Here is a 24,404-nt window from a genome sequence, read left to right as displayed (position 1 = left end):
CCAGGGGTAACTGTGCAAGCCCTGACCTCCCTCTGGGCTTCAGTTTCCCTGTCTGTATAGGGGGGCATTGACCCTCCCAGCCGAGCCTCTGTAACAATACCAAAGGCGATAACAGTAATGGCAATGATTGCACCAACCACCGAGGGGGCACCTGTGTGCCAGGCTCTGGCTAAGCACTCACCATGAAACAGCTAATTTACTTTTCACAAGCAGCTTGTGAAGCAAGACTAATGACACCCCCATTTCACAGGCAAGGAGAGTGAGGCGCTTGCCCACAGTTATCCAGAGGGACAACTGGCAGCTAGCATTGATCCGGGGCATGTGTGGGTCTTGAAGGGGGGCTGTGTGGCCTTGGCAGAGTCTCTGCACCCACTCCCCCGGCTCTCAACCAGGCCAACAAAGACGCCGGCCTCACAGGCTTGTGGGGAGGGCAGGAGATCAGTTACTGTAATCAGTGGATCAGCTCTGAGCAAACTGGGGAAACTCACAAAAGCCTCACGGTTATCACGGTTATCGTGCCTCTCTGCAGGTGGGGAAACCAGAGCTCAAAGCTTCTTGGTCCCCCAGCACCGGGGCCTGTCCTCGCCCAGTGCCCCCAGCCCACACCTGGCCCTCAGCCCCGGCCTGCGTGACTCCAGCATGGCTCAGCTGGACATTTGCCTGATGCAACCATCGTACCACTGCCAGGCCCTTGCACAACACAGACACCCGACTGGCTGGTTAACGATTGACCGGGGGTTAAAGGGGCGCTGAGGCATAAAAGGCAGCAGTGGCGCCGTGACCGCACCACCAGCCGCTCAGCCGTGGCCATGCTCGCGCTGTGCCTGCTGTGTTCCCTGCTAGCGATGGCCTGGCCTGCCTCTGCGGCCCCCGTGGGCAGCGTGGAGCCGGCCCAGCACGAGGAGCTGACCCTGCTCTTCCACGGGGCCCTGCAGCTGGGCCAGGCCCTCAACGGCGTGTACAAGACCACGGATGCGCGGCTGATGGAGGCCAGGCACAGCGTAGGCCTCTACGGCCGTGCACTGGGGCTCCTGGGGCAGGAAGTCAGCGAGGGCTGGGATGCGGCCCAGGAGCTGCGCGCAAGCTTGCTGGAGATGCAGGTGAGCACTGCTTTCTGACTCCCTGGGGTGGGTGAGGATCTGCCCTGGAGTGATGTGCAGGGTGACCAACTGTCTGGGTTTGCCCAGGAAGAGGGGGGTTCCCGGAATAGGGCAATTTCAGTGTTAAAATCAGGCATGACCCTGGGTCCCAGGCAAACAAAGACAAGTCGGTCATCCTGCTGACTGTCTCACTACTGATGCTCTACAGGTGGAGGAGGATGCTCTGCAGCTGCAGGCAGAAGCCACGGCCCAGGCGCTGGGGAAGGTGGCCCAGGGGCAGCAGGTGCTGAGGAAGAACATGCAGCAGCTAGAAGTCCGGCTGAGAGGTGCCTGGCTGGGCCGGGCCCAGGAAGAATTTGAGGCTTTGAAGGTAAGGGGCTCCCAGTCCTGGGGGAGCTGAGACCCTGATTCCCAGTCAGAACTTGCTTTTAGAGCAAGTCCCAGAGATCCCCCTCACCCAGGTCAGCTTCCCAGCACCAGGTGTGGCCCTGGGCGAAACCCACGTCCCTTTCCCTGTCTCAGTTTCTCCATTTGCAATAAAGGCAACAACTGATGTCTCAGAGTGGAGTCAGGGACTCAATGCAGATAAGATAGGAAGAGGCTGGGTACTCAATAAATGCATACTTTTAGAGAAACTGAACATTTCTTGAGTGTTCAGTAAGTACCCAGCACTGTTTTGTACCCTTTAATAATCCCTATCATGCTCATAATCCTACCAAGTGAGTCCCATTTCTTCCCCATTTTACAGCTAGGCAAGTTGAGGCCTGAAAGTGGCAGTGACTTGCTGGGTCACCCAAATGCAACGAGGAGAGGGGGTTGGGTAGGATCAAAGGATGGGAGGTGAGGCAGCCCCGGCTGAGGTTTCTGTCTTGACCCCACAGGCCCGTGCTGACAAGCAGAGCCACGTCCTGTGGGCCCTCACGGGCCACGTGCAGCGACAGAGGCGGGAGATGGTGGCCCAGCAGCACCGGCTGCGACAGATCCAGGAAAGGTGAGCCTGGTGGGGGTTGGGCATGTAGGGCAACTGGATTGGGGGTCTGCAGGGAAGCGGGATGCCCCCCACCCCCCACCTAGGCTGAGCCTCATCTCCCTTCTAGACTCCACACAGCGGCGCTCCCAGCCTGAGCCTGCCTGGCAGAACTGAGGACCAGCCATGCACACCGAGGGACGCTTCCGCGCCCCATGCGGCCCCTGCGCAGGGAGGAGCTGCCTGTCTGTGGGGTCAGCCCGGCTGTCGGGCCCCACTTCCGGCCATGGATCAGAGACAGAAGCAGGTGGGGGCGAAGGCAGAAGACCTGGCCCCACTGAGGAGGAGTGAAGGAAAGACACGTGCCCCTTCATGCCTACATACCCATTAAAGCAACAGTGGCATCTCACCCTGGGTGTCTGTGTGTGTCTGGGACAAAGGGGCCTCACTTTGCATGATACCCGAACGCCCCCCATTCAAGTACCCGACTGGGCCCCGGAGGCTGTACCTGTAGCTGGTGTGGGGAGCGTAGACCTCCCGGGTGGGAAACTCCAGGATCTCCTTGGTGGGCCGGCCCCTGGGGTCTGGGTAGGGCTTGACATGAAGCAGCTCCGGGGACAGGCAGAAGTGGGGGTTCTCAGGGGCCGGGGAAATGTCGATCTTGAGCTGGGCTGGAGAGGGGGAGCCAGTTTGCACCTGCCTAGGAGCCTCCTAGCCAGGCCCCGCTCTCTTTGGACTTTGGGGTTCCAGCTCAAACTCTCCCACCATGCCCTCTGGTGGCTGTCCCTCAGGTACTAAGGCCAGAAGTCACCCTCAACTCGCACCTCTTGTCCCCACATTTGATCAGCTCTGCCCTCAGGATCCACGTCCCCCCCCCGCCACTACATCCCCCAATTGACCCAATATCTGTCTTCTTTATTATTTCTCATCTGTGCGCGCCCCCCCCCTGGAAGGTCCAGCCTCTGAAGCTGGGGATTTGTCTATCATGGTCCCTGTTGAGTCCCCAGGGTCAGACACAGCAGGTGGTCAGGGTTTGTTGAGTGACACCTCTTGCTTATGGGGTGCAGCACGCACCGGTCACAGGCCGTAGACGCCGTAGCAAGGACGAGGGGCGCCGCATGTCAGCCAGGAACTTGAAGAGGTCCTCATCACTGAGCCTCTCGGCCTCCTGCACCAGACCCGCATCCATCCATGAGCCGGGTCCCCCGGGGCCTGTGCGCCCACAGGGGTGTCCCTCGGCGCCCCTCCCCATCCCCCTCCCCTGTGGCCATGACACCTGTTTAAAGAAGTTGGTGACTGTTAGTGTGGCCGGGCGGAAACTGGAGAAGCTGCAGGTGTCGTCCCCGCTACTCGTCCGGTCTGGGGGCCCCCGACGGCGGCGATCAGTCCAGGCAGGTCGGCGCTCTAGGGGCAGGAGTGACAGTGATGGATGGCAGTGACAGTGATGGATGGAGGGGGGCAGAGATGAGGCAGGGAAGGAGAAACTTGGAGACTTAGCCTGTACAGAGTACAGCCAGCAGAGGGCGCCCCTTCCTTTCCCCAGCAGCCCCGCCCCCGGGCCCCCAGCCCCGCCTTCGCACCGCCCTCGGAGTCGGAGTCTCGGTCGGGCTGCCCAGCGCTGCTCACGATGTTGGCCAAGTGCACGGCCGTCCAGGCAAACGGCATACGGTAGCGGCCCAGGCGGGTGCAGAACTGCTCGGCCGCTAGGCGAAGCTTCTCCAGCTTCTCTTTGTTCTGCGGGGAGACCCTCCGAGACCCACAAGCTCAGTGCCCCAGGCCTGCTGAATGCAGGATTGGGGCGGGGGGGGGGGGGAGGGTTGGGTGGCGGGTGGGTGAGGGGGGCGGGGCGTTCACCACCAGCTCCAGCCTCCACCCGCTTACCTTGGCTGTGTCCACCTCCTTCATCACCATGTAGGGCTCACAGCACTCGCTGATGTCTCCCTGCTGTAACACCTTCTCCAGCTGAGGGACAGCAAGGCCCAGTGAGGTGCTGCGGGAGCCTAACCTCCCCACCGCACCCCCAACCTCCTGGACCCCTCATGAGCCCCCAGACACCCCGTCCACTAGAGCTCTTGCTCCAACAACTCCCTTGGCTCCCACTGTCCTCGGGGTTGAGTGCTAGCCGCTACCTTGCCTGGCCACCTTCGAACCCACCCCAAAGTCCAAGGCTCCATATTCCCCTACATCTACAATCCTTTGTCAGTATAAACAGAGGCCACTCCAAGCATGGCTCTGGGTGACAAGAGCTGGACTTCAATCCTGACCACTCTGGGCTGTGGGATCCTCAGCAGGTCCCTCACCTGATCTGTGCCTCAGTTTCCCCACCTGTAAAATGGAGCCATGGCAACCCCCACCTCCCAGGGCTGCTGTGAGGACTCAAGGGGGAATCCCTGTGAAGCCGGAATGACGGTGAGCAGTCCCTATCCATCGGTGCTCAGTTAACATCATTAGTGTAACCCAGTGGTCGGAAAACTCATCAGTCAACAGAGCCAAATACCAACAGTACAACGATTGAAATTTCTTTTGAGAACTGAGCTGAACAGGATGTGGGGAAACCGAATGCATTCTATATATATATCTATCTGTTTATCCAACTTTTAATAGGTATCTACTGTATACCTCTATTTGGATGAGAGCCAAAATTTTAAACTTAACCTTCTTCTAACGCCACTTCTTCAAAATAGACTCGCCCAGGCCGTGGTATTTTGTGGAAGAGCCACACTCAAGGGGCCAAAGAGCCGCATGTGGCTCGCGAGTCGCAGTTTGCCGACCACGGGACCTAATTTAATGCTTTGGGGAAGGAAATTTAAACTCACTCCTGGAAACAATAGCCCAAATAAATGTGCCAATTAGGTCTTTTCTCTCCTAATAAACTGAAAAACTCTCAACTAAAACACGTATTTTAGGCCCTGGCCGGGTAGCTCAGTTGGTTAGAGCACTGTCCCGATACACCAAGATTGTGGGTTATCCCCAGTCAGGGCACATACAAGGATCAACCAGGGAATGCATTAGTAGGTGAAACAACAAATCGATGTTTCTCCTTCTCTCTCTGTCTGTCTCTCTCAAATCAATAAATGAGAAGTATGAATATTTTTAAACATCTGTCCCCCTATGCCAGGATGCCATTTCTCTACAGGCTGCTCACTCATGGGTCTTGGCTCAGCTGCCACCTCTCCATGGAAGCCCTCAGTGATTTCTCTTCCCTTGGGCTGGGCCAGGAGCCTCCTCCAGGCTTGCCCCGCTGCCTGTGCTTCCCCTACAAGAGGCCTGGTCATCCTTCCTCGTGTCTGTGTCCTTCCATGACCGTAGGGACCGAGCCTGTGACATTACATTCACCATTGCCACCCCTTCCTTGCCCAGCCCCCGTGGGCACCTTGATGACCAGAAAGATGTCGGGCGAGGGATAGGTCACAGAGAAGATGGCAGAGCGGGCCAGGGTGGAAATAGCCGGGTGAGTGCCATGGGCCCGCAGCAGTCCCTTCACAGAGTCTGAGTTCAGGTCAAAGTAGAAGTTCTCCGAGATCTGGGGGCACAAGAGGCAGCTGGGTCACCACCTCCAGGAAGCCCACAGCCTTGCCACGAGGAGGGCAGTGAGGAAGGAAGGGGAAGAAAGGGGCTCCTACCTTCTTCTTCTCCCGCACATCGTACAGGGCCAGGATGCCAAAGATGGGCTCAATCTCGATCTCGAACCTGTGGGTGAGGGGGCGAACTGGCACAGGCGGTTCCTGACACACTCCCAGCATCCACACCCCCTACTCCCTCTTGAGGCCCAACCCACCTTGGTGCAGCCTTGGGGGGGCACCTAACTCCCACTGAGCCGCACGAGCTGCCATTTAAGGGCTTGCAGAAAAGGCCTGTCCCATTTTGCAACAGGAAACTGAGGCACTGATTCTACCCCACCACTCCTATCAGTAAATAACTCACACAAAACCCCTCCCCCCAAAATCATGGCTCTTGTTCAGTTTGTATAGAGGCAGCTTTAGCACAACAATTCCCTCCCCCCACCCCCCAGCTTAAAATTCTCGACTCCTGGGTCTCCCTGTCTCCCCTCTCTGGGGTGTCCTCTGTCACCTGTGCCACCCTGGGCTGAGTCCCATTTTCGCTCGCCTGTACGGCCACTGTAACCACCTCCCTCCCGTGCTCTGCCTTGCTGGCCCCCACTCACCACCTGCCTTCTAAGGAAGCATCTTAGAACCTACATGTTGAGGCTCCCCGCGGCCCTGACAACAGATTCCTGCATTGCCCAGCCCTGCCACACCTCTTGGTCTCATTTTTCCCTCTCCAGATGTCCCCCTTCCTCTGTGTGTGCTGTATGGCCACCCCACGATTACATGCTCTGTATACACCAGGCACTCAATGAGTGTTGAATGACTGGATGAGCCCACAGAGCCAATTCCCAACCCTTGTGCTTGGGGCAGGCGGCCCACCCGGGCCTCAGGCCAGACCAGGCCTCTCCTTCCTGTCCCTGGCCAACAGGAACTCAGGGTGGGAAGGGGCTGGGCCAGGCTCAGGTCCAAGGCCACATCCTGTTCAGCTCCGTTCCCACGCATTTTTGGCGGCTCCCCAGGGGGCTAATGTGGAGGGGGCCTCAAGCCCCAGAGTCACCAGGGCGCTTCCACCTGGGTCCCACCAACAGAGTGGGAGCGTGCTGGACTCTGGCGTCCCACACGTTGTGATTTTCGCACAGTGACTTGGGTCACTCTGTGCTTCGGTTTCCCCACTTGTGTCCACTTCACAAGGTTGTCGTGAAGATTAGAGTGCATGTATGTGAACGGGCTGAGAACAGAGCCTGGCACACAGCACTTACGGATTGGTGGCTTTCAGTAATAAAAACGGAAGTCTTATTTCCCGCCTAAAAGCCCGGGGCCTCACGCGTCTCAGGGCTGCACATGGTAATGGCACGGCTCTCGCAGTGAGCACCACGTGTGTGCCACACCGTAATCTATCAGTCCGGTCCCCTCGCATGTCTGAGGGGGGAAGGTAAGCACACTCACTTAAGTGACAGACACTTGACCAGGATCCTCTGTCCAAAGTGTTCGCAGGGCGGCTCCGGGTGGCTGCAGCGTTCCACGGCCTCGTCCTGCCAAGAACCAGGGGGCAGCTGGGACACGTCCTCCAAGAAGAGCTTGGAAGGTATAGCCTGAGACCAGCTCAACCCCCAGCCTGACTAAACTTGAAGTTCCTTGCCTCTGAGCCTTTGCACATGCTGTTCCCCGGCCTGAAATGCCTTTCTTCTCTCTTCCTCCTTACTGCTGATGCCTGCTCATGGTGTAGGTCGCAGTTTACCTGGCACTTCCTCCAGTAAGCCTTCCCCGACCCCTGAGGCCTGGGCAGGCACCTCCTCCAACTTAAACTAGTAACAATGAAAATAATAACAATAATGCTTGGTATAATTATCCATATAATAAAAGCCTAATATGCTAAGTGTCTGGTTGTCTGTTCAACCAATCAAAGAGTAATATGCTAATGATATGCTAAGGCCACTCAACTGCTAACTATGCCATGCACTGACCACCAGGGGGCAGATGCTCTGACCGGTAGGCTAGCTTGCTGCTGGGGTCCAGCCGATCGGGACTGAGCGAGACAGGCCAGACACGCCCTGGAGCCCTCCTGCGGTCCCTTCCTAGCTGGCTAACCTCCTGTGTCCCTCCCTGACCCTGATCGTGCACCAGTGGGGTCCCTCGGCCTGGCCTGTGCCCTCTCGCAATCCAGGACCCCTCGGGGGATGTCAGAGAGAGGTTTCTTCCCGATCCCGCTCAATGCAGGAGCTGCCCCTGGTGGTCAGTGTGCTCCCACAGGGGGAACACCGCTCAGCCAGAAGCCCGGCTCACGGCTGGCAAGTGCAGCGGCGGTGGCAGGAGCCTCTCCCGCCTCCATGGCAGTGCTAAGGATGTCCAACCACTTCCCAGGGGGAGCGGGCCTAAGCCATCAGTCAGACATCCCCCGAGGGCTCCTGGACTGTGAGAGGGTGCAGGCTGGGCTGAGGGACCCCCGCCCCCGAGTGCACGAATTTTGTGCACTGAGCCTCTAGTTATTGGAATAAGGTAGCTGCTCAATAAATGTCGGTTGACAAAGTGGTCACAATGCCCTGTTGCAATGGGCCACATGGCTGGGACATTGAGGGCCACATGAGGGACAAATATCAGCACGTCATTATGGTGTTACTCTGTCTGGGCAGTAATTTCCTGGTAGGAGGGTCTCTCTTCCACTAGACTGTTAACTTGTGGGGAAGGGATTGGGTCTATCTTGTTCATGGCTATATCCCTGGTGCCTGTCATACAACAGGCACCCAAACATGTCAGTTGAATAAATAGAGGTATACAGTAGGTACCTACTAAAAGTTGGATAAACAGATAGATATATATAGAATGCATTCTATTAATGATGACTGGATATATATATATATATATATATATATATATAATATATAGATTAGATACCCAATAAGCACTGATTGAATAAATATAGGAGTATACAGTTAGGACTCAATAAATGGTTGAATGAAAACACTAGGTACCCAATAAAAGTGGGTTGGGTAAATATAGGGGTATATAGATGTCTAATAAAAGCCATTCAATAAAAAGAAAGTGTATATCCACTAGTTGTTCAGTAAGCGTTGGTTAGATAAATATAGGCATATAATAGGCACTAAGTAAATTCTGTTTGATCGAAGAGGTCTATACAGAAGGTATACAGTAAGTATTGGTTGAATAAATATGGGGGTGCATATTAGGCATCCAATATAAGCCACTGAATGAAAAAGCAGGGTATACAGTAGGCACCCAGTGCATGTCGGTGGGATAATATATAGGGATACATGTCAGTTGGATGGGTGTTGGCCGCAGGGCCTACGTGGGCCTGTAGGCACCCACCTCGTCAGGTGCTGGGTAGAGGGTGAGCAGGGTGCGGGCCCGGTGCTGCCTTCGCAGGGCCTCATTGCGCCGGTCCACCTCCTCGGGGGCCTCCCGCTCCAGCAGTGAGGGCAGCAGTGAGTCAGCTGCCAAGTTCTTCAGGTCGAAGATGCCAGAGGCGCCGCTGCTGCGAGGAGTGTCCTCTGGGGAGCCCGAGGGACGCCGGAGGTCATCCTGCCAGTGGAGAACGGGCAGGCACCACGACCAGGGTCACCCCGGGACTCTGCGGACCCTCCTCCCGGAAACTTACTTGGGGAGCCTCCCTCCTTTACCACTGTTGGGAAGGCTGCTGCTATCCCCATGTTCTGAGCATCACACCACCCTCATCCGGCCAATCAGAATACACCTGCCAGTCCCTGAGACAGGCTCCAAGGTGAAGGAATACCCGGGCTGGGCCAATGAGAGCCTTCCCTGGGACTCTGCTCACTGTTGCCAGGGGAGGGAGCGTTCCTCTTACAGGGGCTGTCACTGGCCCAGGATCCTACCTGACCGCCCAGACACAGCTATGGTCAGAGCTAGATGACCCTGGTTCAAACCCCAGCTCAGCTCTGTGACTCCAGATCCAGACCCCAACTCTGAGGGCCTCGGTTTCCCCAGCTACCTCTATAAGTTATAACGATGAAAACAGTAACAGTAATTCTTAGTATAATTATTGTTGGTATAAAGTAGCTGCTCAATAAATGCTGGCTGACAAGAATATAGGCCAGAGTCGTAGTGGGGTCCAGCTGCCTCCGTTTTAATCTGTGCCTCCGTTTTTAAATCTGTAAAATGGGTGTAATGGTTGCCCTGCCTCACAGGATGAAAAATGAGGACAAGTTTATAATGTTTATAATTATTATCCTTAACTTTTCACCCATGGGGTCAATACATTTCCTTTTAAATTCAAGGTGATTGGGGTCATTTCCCATTACATGTGACTGAGAGCCGGGGCTGGAGCCCACACATACATCCCTGCAGTGATCCCGACCCAGGGATCCCTCACCGAGTCCTCTGGCCCGGATTTCTCGTCTCCAGAAGCATCCTGCTCAAACACCTGGCGGGTGAGGCCTTTCTGTCGCTCTCGCTGGGTCTCTGCGGTGATGGGACTGTATGCCGAACTCAGATGCTGGTACCTAGGAGGAGGCGGGGCTGGGTGGGCAGCAGGGACCAGGGCTCCCCCAGACTCCCCGATGCACCCCGACACACCTGCAAGGCCAGGTGATGCCTGCAAGACCACCCACCTCCCCTGTGCTCCATCACTGAAGTCCAGCTGCCCATGCAGTGACAACGGGCAGATAAGCAGGAGGACCTGCCACAGACAATGGGCTCTTCCAGGCTCAGACCTGGGCTCTTGACCCTCCACCCTGAGCTGCCCCCAGCCAGACCCACCTTCTGTGGGCGATGATCCAGTCCTCTGTGTACATCTCCACCGCGGCCCTCACCTGGGCATCCAGCTTTCTGCGCAAAATAAAACAGGGTAAACAGAGGCAGGGCCTAGTGCCAGTCCTTCCAGTGAGCTGTGAGGTGGGGCATGCCCTTCCGCCTGTCTCCGGGATAGGGAGACAGAGGCTCAGAGAGGGAGGCCACACAGAGGAGGCAGGATTTGAATTCAGGGCTGTTGGCAGTTTGATGGGAAAGGAGGTATAGGTGGGGACGGGGTGCATGGAGGCAGAGTGGAGTTTTGAACAGGGAGGGCGTGGGGTGGAACCCACCCATCCTTGGGGATCCCGAGCTCTGTGGTCCGGCATTCTCGGGGCTGCAGCAGCAGCTCCAGGTCGTCAGCTGGAAACTCGACCAGGTCTCGGAGCGGCCCGGGCTCAACATCCGGTGGCCGGCTCAGCAGCACATCCTCGAAGTCCAGGGGCTCGATGACTTCAGTCAGTGGGACCTGGTTCAGAGCAAAGTGGCCGTGACCCCAGTCCTGGGCACTAGGCGCGGGGGTGGAGGTCGAGTGTGGGCATGGGCCGGCCTCAGATTCAAATAAGAGGGCAGTGGGAGCCATGGAGGGCACTGGAGCTGGAGAGGTTCTATGAAGGGTGGTGACCTCAGCCTCTCCCCTCCCAGCCCAGCTATGCCGGCCCCACCCCTTTCCAGGCAGGAAATCACACCCTGTGCCTGGAAGGGCAGGGGACTAATGGTGGAAGGAAAGGCCTACGGACTGCAGCAGAGAAACAGACAATTCCTCAGGCCCAGTGGCAAGATGGCCCCACCCCCTTCCCTCTGCAGCGGATGGACCTCCCAACCCCCAGGCCGCCTCCCCATCTTCATCTGGGTGGTCCAGGCAGCAGGAGGTGGGGCTACATCAGGCTGGAGTCTCTCCCCCACCCCACCCCGACCACCCACAGGGAGGTCCCCCACCCCAGGAATCACCCCCCCACTCACAGGGGACAGCACTGGGGCCGGGCCAGCAACCCCTCCCCGGCCACAGCTTTCCCACAGGACAGGGCACTAGTGGGTGGGGTGGGCGGGACAGAGCCCAGGCACAGGGGAACCCCACCTCCACTAGAGGGCGGGGTCTGGGCAGGGGGGGCACCTCCCGGACACTCACCCCCAGGGAGCTGCTGCAGCGCCTGCTGGAGTGGGGAGAGCCGCTGCGTTCCCGGGACACCTGCTTCCTCACCTCGGCCGCCACTGTCCTGTGGGGGGGACGGGAAGGGGCCGTGGGGTCAGGGAACGTGGGCAGCAGGGCCCTGAGAACCCGGGCTTCGGGGCCAACACGTTAATTCTGCGGGAGAAGAATCCAGGCCGAGGCTAGAAAACAACAGGCCGCGTGGCCAAGGCAACGTAGGCTTCCAGAGGCACGCATCTCGTCCTGCGGCCTCCCTACCCCCTCTCCAAGCACAGATGGGGGCAATGCTACTGGGAAGGGCCACAGGGGGGCGGGGGGGTCATAGATCCCTCTTCGTCCAACCCCCACCCTCACCACGCCAGCCCTCTGGTCTCCGCTTTCTCATCTGGGGGATCTCTGTCCACCCCGGGGTCCCTCAAACACCTCACCACACAGCCCATCCAGTATGTGGGCACCATCCTATGCTTGCTAGGGTGCCTTGGACAGGTCACTCCTGCCACTCAGCCTCGGTTTACCCATTTGTGGCTGTCCTGACCTCACAGGGCTGCTGTGGGGAGCAGGGCGGGGGCCTGGCAATCAGAGGGCACGCCATGCATTCTCAGGGAGTCTGAGAGAGGCTGACTGCGTAGAAGAGGCCGGCAGGACTCTCAGAGCACAACCCGAAACCAAGGTTAGAGCTGCGGCCTGCTTGAGTCACCTCAATCTGCACAGCCCTTTAAAGGCAGGGAGGGACAGGACCCTCGAGGAGGGGCCAGCAGGAAAATCGGGGACAAGTCCCCGTGAAAGCAGGGATCCCCCAGGCCCTCAATCCTTCAGCAGAGCTTAGAAGGAGGGGAAGGAGAGAGAACCATGCAGTAGGGGAACAGTGAGCCAGGCAGTGGGAACAGCAAGTGCAAAGGTCCTGAGGCTGTGCTCTGTGCCCTGGGCATGGGCTCCTGCTCCCCGACATCTCCGTGAAGCAGGATCCAGGACTGTGTGGCCCGCACGGAGGCCCGAGCGTTGGACCCTGCATATCACAGGTGCTCAATAAATGTGGGCTTTTTGATGGAATGCGTAAATCCCTCCCCAACTCCCACCCGGTCCAACTTTCTTAAATCCACTGTAAATTGGGGGAAGCCCCAGACCTTTTAGCTGTGTGGCTTTGGGCAGTTGGGACACCTTTTCTGGGCCTCAGTTCCTCTTAAAATTGAGAGGGCAGTTGCCTGAGTGTTCAGGCCTCCGTTCTGCTTCCCACTCTTCTGTGTGCGGGAAAATTTTCATAATAAAAAGTGTCACCCCCAAAAGCTCTATGCTGAGGATTGCAAACTTGATGGCCCACAGGCCACCACGGAGATGGATGTGTGCAGTGGGGCGGGGGGCGGGAGACTGGGGCCAACTGAGAGAACCTTAGCTCCATCCAGAAGCCTGAATTCACGTCCATATGCGTCAAACAAAATTTGACCATGACCCTGACCCAGCATGGGGGCCTCCAGTTTGAGGCCTCCCAGCCTCACTCCTTTTTATTTTTTTTATTTCAGAGAGGAAGGGAGAGGGAGAGATAGAAACATCAATGATGAGAGAGAATCACCAATTGGCTGCCTCGGGCACACCCCCCCCTCTGAGGATCAAGCCCGCAACCAGGACACGCGCCCCTGACCGGAACAGAACCTGGGACCCTTAAGTCCGCAGGCCTACGCTCTATCCACTGAGCGACATCAGCTAGGGCACCTCACTCCTTTTCTGTCCCTGCATCCTATTTACTTTCTGTCAACTGTCCCTGAGTCTTGCTTCTATTGATGGGGAGGGGCAGGATTCTAGAAAATTCAAAGGGTGTTCAAAATTAGGGATTTGTCCCAAAATTGGGACATTCCCAAAATTAGGGAAATTCCCAAAATTGGGCTGCCTCCTCTGGACGCCTGGGCACACAAGGACTTTGGGGGGTAGTTTACAAAAGATGCCTGGACAGGGGACCTGTCTGTGTCCTGGCCCAGCTGTTCTGCAGCTGCTGCCCAGAGCGGGAGCGGGAGGGGCGGGGAGAGGGAGGGCCAGAGCTCCAGCTTCATTTTGTCATTAGGCGTGGAGAGGCCCCTGCAGTGGGAAAGGGATGGGTCCACAACGCCAAGGCCATGGGGGCCAGTTCCGAGCCGCAGGGCTCTGTACTTGGAGCTGGGTGGGCATGTGTGTGTGGGGGGGGTGACCTCCCCTCTGTGGACCTCCAGGCTCAGTGACAGGATGCACACTTGCTGAGCTGTTTTGAGTGTAGGGCCTGGCACACGGTAAGGGCCCAATTAAGGCTCGCTGTCACCTAGTTGCCCCAAAGAGGATCTTGGGAACTAGAATCCTGGCCCCGTCTTTGACACCAAAGGAGACAGGCTCAGAGAGGGGTCTGACCCACCCAGGGTCAGCAGCTGAACGCAGCAGGGCCAGAACTGAACCCTGGCCGGCCGGAGGTCAAAGTGGGCGCCCCTCAGCACTCCCTGTGACTATGGTGGGAGGAGCCCCAAGAACAGGCCTCCGGAACCTCCCTCTTCCCTGTCCTTACGCACCCTGCACACCAGCCCTGTGCAGCCTTGGGGCTTCAACACCTTCTCAACACCAATGAGTTTGCTCCATGTGACACCCGTCTCTGCGTGTGCCCACGTGGGGGGCTTGCGGGCATCCTGCAGAGGTGTGACCGTCACCGGCCCCCACTGTCTCCCTGCCTCACCAAGGGCAGCCCCAACCTCTCAGGTGTTAGGAACCCACCCCTGGGAGTCATCCCCAACTCCTCTCTTTCTGCCTCCACATCAGGCGCCCTCGAATAGAGCACCTTTCAAAAAGGCAGGCAAACTGTTGAGCTGAACTTGGTGATTTTCCCGGAAGTATCTCTCTCACAATTGCAGTAAGGGAAACTGCAGGTGGTGGGTTAGAGCTCTCGGTGAGATCAGTCCTCCAAAGGTGAAAAACTGACAACCCTATGTTGACACTAAAGAGTTGCTCAGCCCTAGCCGGGTTGGCTCAGTGGATAGAGCATCGGCCTGCGGACCAAAGAGTCCCGGGTTCGATTCCGGTCAAGGGCATGTACCTCAGTTGCAGGCTCCTCTTCGGCCCGGGCCCTGGTCGGGGCTCGTGCAGGAGGCAACCGATAGATGTGTTTCTCTCACATTGATATTTCTCTCTCTGTCTTTCCCTTTCTCTTCCATTCTCTCTTAAAAGCAATGAAAAAATATCCTCAGGTGAGGATTAAAAAAAGACAAAAAGACATAGTCTTAAAAGGAGAAAAAAAAAAAGAGTTGCTCAGAGGGGAAAGATGGAGCATCATTGGGAATTCATGTGAGACTGTGGAACTTACCCCAGGGCTGGCCAGATTAACAGAGGTCTTACCCTCACAGGGGAGGAGGACGATAATCCAGAACAAGAATGATAGAAGCCTCGAATGCTCTGTGTTCCCATTTGTGCAAAAAGTGAGGGAAGAAAGTGAATCCAAATAACATCACAAAGAGATTCCTCTTCATAACCCCCCCAACCACCACCACTCCGGACTGGAAGACAAATATTACGAGTGCCAGTGATGATGTAGAACAATGGTAACTCTCATGCGCTGGCGGTAAAAACCCCGTGTAAAACCATCTGTAATTATCAAGGAAAGCTAAAGATATGCCCATCCAGCAATTCCCCTTGGAGGCATACTCAGGAGGAAACACCTGGCCAAGAATGTTCTCAGCAGCCCTGATGGTGACAGCCCAGCACGAAACAACTCACGTGTTCCTTGACCACAGGCGGAGAATTCATAGGCAGGGGAATACTAAGCAGCAAATGTAAAGGACGAACCTGACTACAGGCAACAGGACAGAGAAGCCCTGCTCCTGACATTGAGCTGGGTGAAAGCGGGGTCCGCGGACTAGACGTCCCACATAATCCTATTTATAGGATGCTCTAAACATGCAAAACTAAGCCCTGGCCAGGTAGCTCAGTTGGTTAGAGCATTGTCCCGATACCCCAGGGTTGAGGTTTCGATCCCTGCTCAGGGCACATACAAGAATCAACCGATGAATGCATAAAGAAGTGGAACAGCAAATCAATGTTTCTCTCTCTCAAAATAAAATTTAAAATAAATAAATAAACAGGCAAAACTAACCCATAGCGGACATGGAGCCATCTTGGATGAGAGTCCATAATGCAAGTGAGGAGGGGACGGCAACCACCATTGGCATGGTAGTTCTGAGGGGCAGAGCCAGGTGCAGCTTGGGAGGGGCTGCTGGACCGGGGCGGCCCAGGAAGAAGGAGATAGCCCCCATCTTGACCTAAGTGGTTTTTCCTTGGGATTTGTTTTATTTTTATTTTTTATTTATTTAATTAATTTTAAAATATATTTTATTGATTTTTTACAGAGAAGAAGGGAGAGAGATAGAGAGTTGGAAACATTGATGAGAGAGAAACATCGATCAGCTGCCTCCTGCACACCTCCTACTGGGGATGTGCCCACAACCAAGGTACATGCCCTTGACCGGGATCAAACCTGGGACCTTTCAGTCCACAGGCCGACGCTCTATCCACTGAGCCAAATCGGATAGGGTGATTTGTTTTATTTTTAAATTGTTATTATATATTTTTAAAAAATAGATAATATATTTTTATTGATTTCAGCGAGGAAGGGAGAGGGAGAGAGAGAATGATGAGAGAGATCACTGATCGGCTGCCTCCTGCACACCCCACACTGGGGATGGAGCCCAAAATCCAGGCATGTGACCTGACAAGGAATCAAACCGTGTGATCTCCTGGTTCATAGGTCAAGGCTCAACCACTGAACCACACCGGCTGGCCGGGCTCCTTGGCATTTGTATTATAACTGAACCTTGCACTTCCCTGCATGCATGTTTTACATAACCATTTTTAAAAGGTAATGACGTTTGCATGTGCTCATATTTGCAGACATACTGTGGGACGGAGCAAGAAGGAGCCATTTCCTTGAAATCCTAGAGGTACCTCTGGAATTTTGTCATTGTTTCATGCCCCTCCACTAGTCCAACAAATCATTGTCATTAAATGAGAAATGCAAGCTGCCTCCTACCCATCCACTGTGGGGCAGAAGGAAGACGCTGCTGTTAGATGCCCAAGAAGAATGAATAGACACCCTGAGAGACAGGTAGTGGCAGAAAGAGGCACAGTTCCCAAGGCTGCTTGGGGCTCTGGAGCCACACACTCCTGGGCTCACTGTCCCACACGAGACCCTCTACAATGACCTAACCGCTCTGAGTCTCAGTTTCACTGGCTCTACCTATGCCAAGGGGCTCTGGTGACAAACAATTAACATCCCCGATGGAGATAAGCATGCGATAAGCATTCTCATAAGTGCTGGTCATGATCACCATTCTATATTGTATTTTATTTTAAATAGTACAAGTGAAAAATATGAACAAGTTATATTGCACACAAGAACATTTGTCCATATTATTTACATTCACAAGAGTTTGGACTTTTAGGTTGTCATCCAAAATCTTGTGGTTGTTTTTGTTTTCTAGAATCTGTTCTTTAGGAAACTGGGGGGACTGTCTTATGTTCAGGTTAATATGGTATTTGTGGAAGGAAGGAAGGAAGGAAGGAAGGAAGGAAGGAAGGAAGGAAGACAGGCCCAGATCTGAGCATGTAAGACACCTGGGTGTCCACCGGACAGCTCTGCAGACCTCATCAGAGAGTAGCTAGAAGACTTGAGCCACTTGCTTGTGGTTCACTGGGGCCTCAGGACCTTTCTCTGCTCTTCTTACTCTGGGTTCTGAAGCATCTGTTTCCCAGGGTGAGACCCAGGACCCCTCTTACTCACAGAGTGGAAGCCAGGACCCAAGGACATAGGGACTGAAAGGCAAAGAAACAGGCTCAGAGACATCAAAGTTCCAAAACAGAGAGACGGTTCAGAGACAGAGATGACAGACATAAAAACTGCCCGGACACCACGTCACACCTCTGCTTAGAACCCTTCATGGGTCCCTCCTCATTCAGGATCAAAGTTAAAGTCCTCCCACGGCCCACAAGGCCCCGCACGATCTGTTGCCACTGTCCCCTCCTTCCCTCTCTCCAGCCGGGCTCGTCTCAGATGCTCTGTGAGCACACTAAGCCTTTGTGAACACACAGGGCCTTTGCACTGGCCCTTCCCTGAGTTTGGACCCTTCTCCCACATACGGGCATGGACCCCTTCCTGGCCTCCTTCAGATATTTGCCCAAACGTCACCTTCTCATCCAGGCATTCCTGACCCACCCCCTTATCTAACATAACCCCCGCCCTCCCTCTCTCCCTTCTCTGCCTGTGTATCCCCATAGCACTTGTCTCTAATAAATAATCGACTTTATTGTGCTTCTCATCTGTACCCCCTACTGTCTCTGCTCCCAAGGGTGAGATCTTTCCTTGGGTCTCCATCAGGCCAGTGCTGGACCACTCCAGGGTGGCTTTTTCACTGGGGGTCAGGTCCCCTGGGGAGAGGACCATAAGCGGATACTGATCCCTCTGTCGAGGCAAAACCCCCAGGCCGGCTCACATCCCTCTCCCAGGCCGGCTCACATCCCTCTCCCAGGCCGGCTCACAATCTTCAGCCACGGAAATGGATCCCCCAGCGCCTGGTGCCTGCCCCCTCCCCCGTCTGCCCACCAGCTGGTTCCGTCCCCAGCCCCCACTCTCTCCATTCAATCACCCATCCATCCCCAGCCCGTCCAGCCGGTGCCGGGAGAGCCTGAAGCTGGGCGGGGGGATCCACAGCTGTCTCTTACCCCCCAGACAGCTGGACGCGGGACCCTGGGGAGGCGGGAGCACGGGGAACTTCTCCACGGGATTCAAAAGGCTGCGAGGAGCACACTCCCCGTTCCGAAATCCCGGCGCTCCAAACCAGACACAGAGGATGGGACAGAAAGGCTGCCCCCCACTCCCATACCCTCGACTCGGGGGCCGGGGAGAGGCCAGGATGTTGGGAGAAGATGCAGAGGACGCCCGGCTCCAGCTTTCCCTGCACCGCCGCCTCCAGGAAGGCCCCCGGGCCACGCCCCCACGGTCCCACGGCTCCGAGGGTGGACCTCAGCCGCCATCCCGCCCGCTGCCCGGACGCGACCCCCGGCCGGGACCCCGTCACCCTCCCACCTCCCCCGGCCCCCGGCGGACCTGGCGAAGGCGGAAGGGGCTTGAATGGGGGGCGCCCGGGCCGGGTTGGGCCGGACCACCCCGGGGCGGGGCGGGGCGCGGGCACGTGGGGCCGCCAGGAGGGGACCCGGCGGCCGCGCTACCTGTTGATCTTGTGCGCGAAGGCGCGGCGCTCGGCGGCCGCCATGGCGCCCCGCGTCCCGACACCGCCGCCACCGCGCGCACCGTCCGGGTCGTGGCCACCGCTGCCGTCTCCGATCGGGGCAGCCGGGCTGGGCGGGGCGGGGCCGGGGCCGGAGGCGGGGCCCTTCCGGATGTCCCGGGCCGCTCTGTGCTGCCCCTGCCGGCCAGAGGGGCGCCTGTCCCCCTGCCGCCCCTGCTCCCTCGGGGCTGGGGTGGGGAAACTGAGGCTCAGAGTGGGGGAGGCAGAGAGAGGCTCCAGGACTGATGCCGGAGGTTGCGGGGAGGGGGTGGGGAGGGGGGTGGCTCGGACTCCAGGGGAGGCTCTTTCTGCCATTTAACAAGTAATCGCCATAATGTAATCTCGGCGTTTATTAAGCATAGCCCTGCATTCACATACGACAGGAACTCTTTTCTCCCATTTTACAGGTGAGTAAACGGAGGCACAGAGATGTCTGGGCATTGCCCAGGCCTGAGTGAGCACAAGGGTCTCTGAGGCCTCCATGGGATGTGCCCAGTCCGGGGTAAAGGAGCCGGGGGTAGGGGGTGGGGTGGTGGGGTGGGGGGGGGGGGCAGCCGTCCTCCAATGCGCCTGGAGCTGTGAGTCAGGGCATCTCCTGGTGGTGGGACCTGAATGAGCCAGTCGGGGAGGCTGGACTGGCTGTGCAGCCTCCACTGGGAGGAGAATGTGGGGATGTCTTGGTTAATCTGTGGTCTCAACACTCCCCTCCCCTCCCAGCCCCACTACAGCAGTTTTGGAGGATTCTCCAACCCCACTCATCCTCTGGATGCGCCAATCCCTTGCTCACCACCAAGCCTTTGTACAGGCGGATTCGGATTCTTCCTCTTGTTGACCCTCAGCTCCAGTCCTAGGGAGATTTTTTTTTTTAAAGGTTTTTATTGAAAGTATGTTTTTATTGATTTGTTTTTTTGTTTTGTTTTGTTTTTAGAGAGAGAGAAACATCCATCTGCTGCCTCCTGCACACCTCCATCAGGGACCGAGCCAGGGCATGTGCCCTGACCCGAAATCAAACCAGCGACCTCTCGTTGCATGGGACGATGCTCAACCAATGAGCCACACCAGCCACGGCTAAAGATTTTTTAAATTGATTTTTAGAGAGAGAGCGAGAGGAAGGGAGAGAGAGAAACATTGATTTGTTGTTCCGTTTATTTAGGCATTCATTGGTTGATTCTTGTGTGTGCCCTGTTTGGGGATCAAACCCACAACCGTGACTGGTGTATCAGGATGATGCTCTAACCAACTGAGCTATCGGGCCAAGGCCCTAGCAAGAATTTGAGGCTGAAAAATACTAGGGCACAGCCTTACCTCAGGGCCTTGGCATATGTTATCCTCTTTTCAGTGTATGGGTGCTGTCATTATCCCCCTTTTACAGATGAGAAAACTGAGGCCCAGAAAAGCAGAGTGACTTGCCCCCGGTCGCCCTGTGGATCAGTGTCAGATCCTGAGCCCACAGGAGGGATGCCTGGGTGGAAGGGGAACCCTCCTACCCAGCCCAGTGAGGGCACAGCAGGGTGGCTCCCAGCTTGGCATGTGACATGTGCACATGTGTGTCAGCAGCCCACGCACCTGCCCAAGTGGTCCAGCCACTTTGGCGTGACCCCACCCATCACTCCCTGCTGTGTCCTACCCCTCACCCCAGCCTTCAGCCTCCCAGGCTGAAGTCCCTGCCTCACTTCTCAGGCTGCTGGGAGCCAAAGCGGGCAGGAAATATGGAGGTGAGTATAGGTTGGCGGGTTTCTCCCCTCCCCTCGGCCTTGTTCCAGTCCAGCCTCACCGCACCTGGTCTCCTGGTTCCTGCCCTCAGCCCCGCAGTGTGTTAACTCCTCAGTGGCCAGAAGGAGCCTGGAAACACGCACGTCAGGTCACGTCCCTCCTCTGCTGCGAATCCTCCGTGGCTCCCACCTCATCCAGCATAAAAGCCAAAGACCCTGCATGTCTGCCTTGTCACCTCCCTGTCCCCCCCACCCCCACTCTCTCCCGCAATCACTGCACTGCTGCTCACTTCCTCAATGTTCCTCTGAACAGTAGGACACAGCTCTACCTCAGGACCTTTGTATGTGCCGTTCCCTTCCCACGTGCGGGTGCCGTCCTCACCCCCCTTTTTCAGATGAGGAAAATGAGGCCCCGAGAGGCAGAGGGACTTGCTGCCTTTCGCCCAGTGAATCAGTGTCAGATGTGTGACCCGGGGAACCTGACCCCACCATGGCTCCTAAATACCAGCCGGGTCCCAATCTGGGCCAGGCTGCGTGACCCAGGGTAAACCTTTCAGCCTTTCCGTGTCTGTCTCTCCTTGTCTGCTTCATGAGGGCTCAGGGCAGACACAGCAGGAGGCCTGGGCATGGCAACACCACAGGCCAGGCCTTGTGGGGGCTGATCCACACCAGAGCCAGTGGGAGTGATACGCCCAGCAACTCCAGGCCCCGTCTTGGTGGAAACACACGACTGCAATGATCCCTCCAAGTAAAGGCCCTGCCCTGCTGCCTGGAGCCCAGTACCTGCCCCGGTGCCTGCCAGACCTGATTGGCGAGGCAGTTCCTCTCCGGGCTACGCGCAGGCCTGACTCAGCTGGGCGGGGCTGGGGTGACCTCCACAGCTGCTCAAACAGAGGCCAAGCGTGGTGGGGACTTTGGCCTGCGTTGGCTGCCGTGGGAGAACAGACTGTGTGTGAGAGTGGGCGCCTGCAGACCTGGGAGGAGGGGCCGCACGGGTCCAGGTGGGGGGGCCTGGGCTCGGAGGGGGTGGGCTCAGAAGATGGCCGGAAGTGGGTGGGTTTTGGAAGATCAACTTGCTGGTAAGTTGAACGTCTGTGTGGTCAGTGGCGTGGAGCTGAAGACCATCTCTCTTCACACCAATGCTGTCCAATGCTGTTCCCTCCACCTAGAATGTTGTTCCACCCACTCCTCATCTGACTCCTTCTCCAGCCCTTACATCTCATCTTGGCGATCCCCGCCTCCCACAGCTGCCTGCGCATCCCCACCACAGCCCCCATCACTCTGGGCCCAGGTGGCTGGGTTATCTGTCTTCCAGAGGTCCCAGCACCTGGCACATAATTCGTGCCCATCATATCTATTTCTGGCCCCTCCTGTTTCCCTAATCTGTTACACCGTGCTTGTTCCAGGAACTCACAATGTGAATCAGTGTAGCATTAAAATGTGCTTTTTCATCCTTCTGGGCACACGCACACGCTGGGGGCAGGGGGTTGCAGCTACTTCCAGAGCTTTGCACAGGCCGTACCCTCTGCCTGGAGCACAGTTTCCCCTACTCTTCACCTGAAAGAACTTCTATTCATTCCTCAGGTTTCACGCCTCTTAGAAGCCTTCCTTAAGGACCTCTCTCCCCTGCCCAAGCTGGGTCCGGGGCTCCCCTAGGCCCCTCCCCCAAGCCCCTGGCTTTCCCCATCACAGCCCTGACCACCCTCAGTGGTCACCTCCTGCTCCCGAGGTGGTATCCGTTATCCCACTCAAATGTCAACTCCATCAGGGCAAGGATTTTTCTGTCTTATTGAACGCTGTGTCCCCAGCACTTAGCAGAGGGCTGTGCATACAGTAGGTACTCAATAATAGAATGAATGAGGCAGAGTGAGACAGAAGTCCAGTGGCCAGAGGATGCTTTCCTCTCCCATGGTGCCTCCCATTTCCACCTTCGGTGTGGTGGGAGAAGCCAGCCCGGTGACAGAGGGATCAATTCCTCAGCTCCCCAAACTGAGGGGCACTGGTGGTAGGTGGCCAGGAAGATGGGGAGTGGGGGCGGAATAGGGGCGCTCCCTGCCCCTGGGTGCCCACAGTGGGGATAGCAGGACCAGTCAGCCCAGGGCACTGTCCTGCCCCCAGCTCTCCTGCCCGTGGGCAGGGAACCCTCTCACCACAAGGCGAGGGGAGTGAGGGGAGTAAGAAGATAAGGTGGGGCGGGGGCAAAGGGTGCAAGACATCCATTCAACAAGCGTCTCTCGTGAGCACCTGCTGTGGGCAGGCTTGACTAACCCCGGAGGTGGGTCATCACCTGACAGACTCAGGAAACTGAGGCTAAGAGAGGAGCAGCCGCTGGCCCCAAATCACACATTTAGGTCATAGGCCTTGAACTGGGTCTGCTGTGTTCGGGGCAACCTCTCTCCTGGTAATTCAGATGCATTTTGACAACTCGGTGGATCACTTGATGAATGAGTGAATGAATGAGTGAGTGTCTGGCAGTCAGGGGTGAACTCAGAGTACAAACAGTCAAAAGCGGGATTTGGAGTTCAAAGAGACCTAGATTCCAGGCTGGGTGACCTGGGATATGTTGGCCTCGGCTTCCTGCCCTGTGACATCCGTGTGGTACTCTCCGAGCTGGCCCTATGGGATGGGGTGGGGGCCCGAGAGCTGTTGCTGGGAGAGCACAGAACCCAGGAGACACTGGGCACAGAAGTTGGGGAGATGCTGCCTGTCAGGTTGTTTTTCCTGTGGCTTCCGGAGCCAGCTGGAGCCGGGGAAGGAAGCTGGGAGCAGCTGGGGGTGTCCTGCCTTTGGGAGTTTAAAGCACAAAGGCTGGGCCCAGACAGGCCAGAGGGGGCAGGCCGCAGGCTTCCTGTTTGTCTTTGGACAGATGGCCCAGCTGCCTGTCCCCTGTCTCTTGTCTGGATGCTCCTTCATTATCCCTGGAAATCACTCCTAGCCCTCTGGGTGACACCTCTGTCTAGTTTGCTCATTTTCTGGGTGTTCTCACCATATCCCAACATTTGGAGAGTTTTCATCAAGGTCCCCAGATACCCAAGAGGTCTGCAAATAGAATTGGGGGCGGGGGGTGGGGCATGAACTTGGAGGAGAAAAGCTAGAATCGCTCACGCTCACCCACCCGGCTTCTAATGACAGCAGTCATTAGACTTGCCTCACTATTTAGTATGTTTAGAAAGATGCACACATTTCATCCCAATTAAAACATATTTCGATAACTGTATCCCAATGTACTGGGTTTGTAATAGGTTTCCGTTCCCATCGAGGTGCTTTATTTGATGTAATTACAAACTTTCACTGTTGAGGGCCCATGGCACCAAAAGGTGCCCCTGTAAATAAGAGGAATTTTTCTGTCCTGGCTGGTTTGGCTCAGTAGATAGAGTGTCGGCCTGCGGACTGAGGGGTCCCAGGTTCGATTCCGGGCAAGGGCATGCACCTTGGTTGCAGGCACATCCCCAGTAGGGGGTGTGCAGGAGGCAGCTGATCTGATGTTTCTCTCTCATCTGATGTTTCTAACTCTCTATCCCTCTCCCTTCCTCTCTGTAAAAAATCAATAAAATATTTTTTTTAAAAAAAGAAAATCTTTATTGTTGAAAGTGTTACCTATGTCCCCTCACCCCCCCCCCACTGACCCCTTCTAGCCACCCCCCCAACCCCACCCCAGGCCTTCACCACCCTATTGTCTGTGTCCATGCGTTATGCATATAAGCATACAAGTTCTTTGATTGATCACTTCCCACCCACCCACCCTCCCTGCCTTCCCTCTGAGATTCCGAAGTCTGTTCCACGCTTCCACGTCTCTGGATCCATTCTATTCATCCGTTTATTTTGTTCATCAGATTCCACATGTGAGTGAGATCATGTGATACTTGTCTTGCTCTGCCTCTGC

The 24,404-nt window shown here is 56.3% G+C and overlaps 2 protein-coding genes across 3 annotated transcripts in view; one reads left to right on the top strand and one right to left on the bottom strand.

Moving 5' to 3' along the window:
• Nucleotides 1–18,838, bottom strand: part of DOCK6 (dedicator of cytokinesis 6) — a 43,323-nt gene extending 24,485 nt beyond the window's left edge. For both annotated transcript variants that reach the window (XM_054717425.1, XM_054717426.1), the window contains exons 1-14: nt 18,751–18,838; nt 11,506–11,593; nt 10,670–10,845; nt 10,347–10,415; nt 9,961–10,090; nt 8,940–9,152; nt 7,062–7,147; nt 5,691–5,757; nt 5,441–5,590; nt 3,949–4,029; nt 3,648–3,801; nt 3,344–3,471; nt 3,142–3,235; nt 2,576–2,738 (exon numbers count right to left, since the gene is read on the bottom strand). In XM_054717425.1, the coding sequence (XP_054573400.1) occupies nt 2,576–2,738; nt 3,142–3,235; nt 3,344–3,471; nt 3,648–3,801; nt 3,949–4,029; nt 5,441–5,590; nt 5,691–5,757; nt 7,062–7,147; nt 8,940–9,152; nt 9,961–10,090; nt 10,347–10,415; nt 10,670–10,845; nt 11,506–11,593; nt 18,751–18,794 (1,643 nt within the window). In that variant the 5' untranslated portion in view covers nt 18,795–18,838. The remainder of the gene's footprint in view (nt 1–2,575; nt 2,739–3,141; nt 3,236–3,343; nt 3,472–3,647; nt 3,802–3,948; nt 4,030–5,440; nt 5,591–5,690; nt 5,758–7,061; nt 7,148–8,939; nt 9,153–9,960; nt 10,091–10,346; nt 10,416–10,669; nt 10,846–11,505; nt 11,594–18,750) is intronic.
• Nucleotides 795–2,426, top strand: ANGPTL8 (angiopoietin like 8). The gene is made up of 4 exons (XM_028134764.2): nt 795–1,100; nt 1,309–1,470; nt 1,982–2,091; nt 2,198–2,426. The coding sequence occupies exons 1-4, from the start codon at nt 810–812 to the stop codon at nt 2,223–2,225; spliced, it is 591 nt and encodes a 196-aa protein (XP_027990565.2). The 5' UTR covers nt 795–809; the 3' UTR covers nt 2,226–2,426.
• Nucleotides 18,839–24,404: the final 5,566 nt, after the last annotated feature.

This window comes from Eptesicus fuscus, chromosome 6 (assembly GCF_027574615.1).
Source record: "Eptesicus fuscus isolate TK198812 chromosome 6, DD_ASM_mEF_20220401, whole genome shotgun sequence".
NCBI lineage: Eukaryota > Metazoa > Chordata > Mammalia > Chiroptera > Vespertilionidae > Eptesicus > Eptesicus fuscus.
This window is presented reverse-complemented; position numbering and strand designations above follow the sequence as displayed.

Coding starts and splice junctions, on each gene's coding strand:
- ANGPTL8 (XM_028134764.2), top strand. CDS start 810: ATGCTCGCGCTGTGCCTGCTGTGTTCCCTGCTAGCGATGGCCTGGCCT. Junction 1,101..1,308: donor CAAGCTTGCTGGAGATGCAG/GTGAGCACTGCT, acceptor GATGCTCTACAG/GTGGAGGAGGATGCTCTGCA. Junction 2,092..2,197: donor CTGCGACAGATCCAGGAAAG/GTGAGCCTGGTG, acceptor TCTCCCTTCTAG/ACTCCACACAGCGGCGCTCC.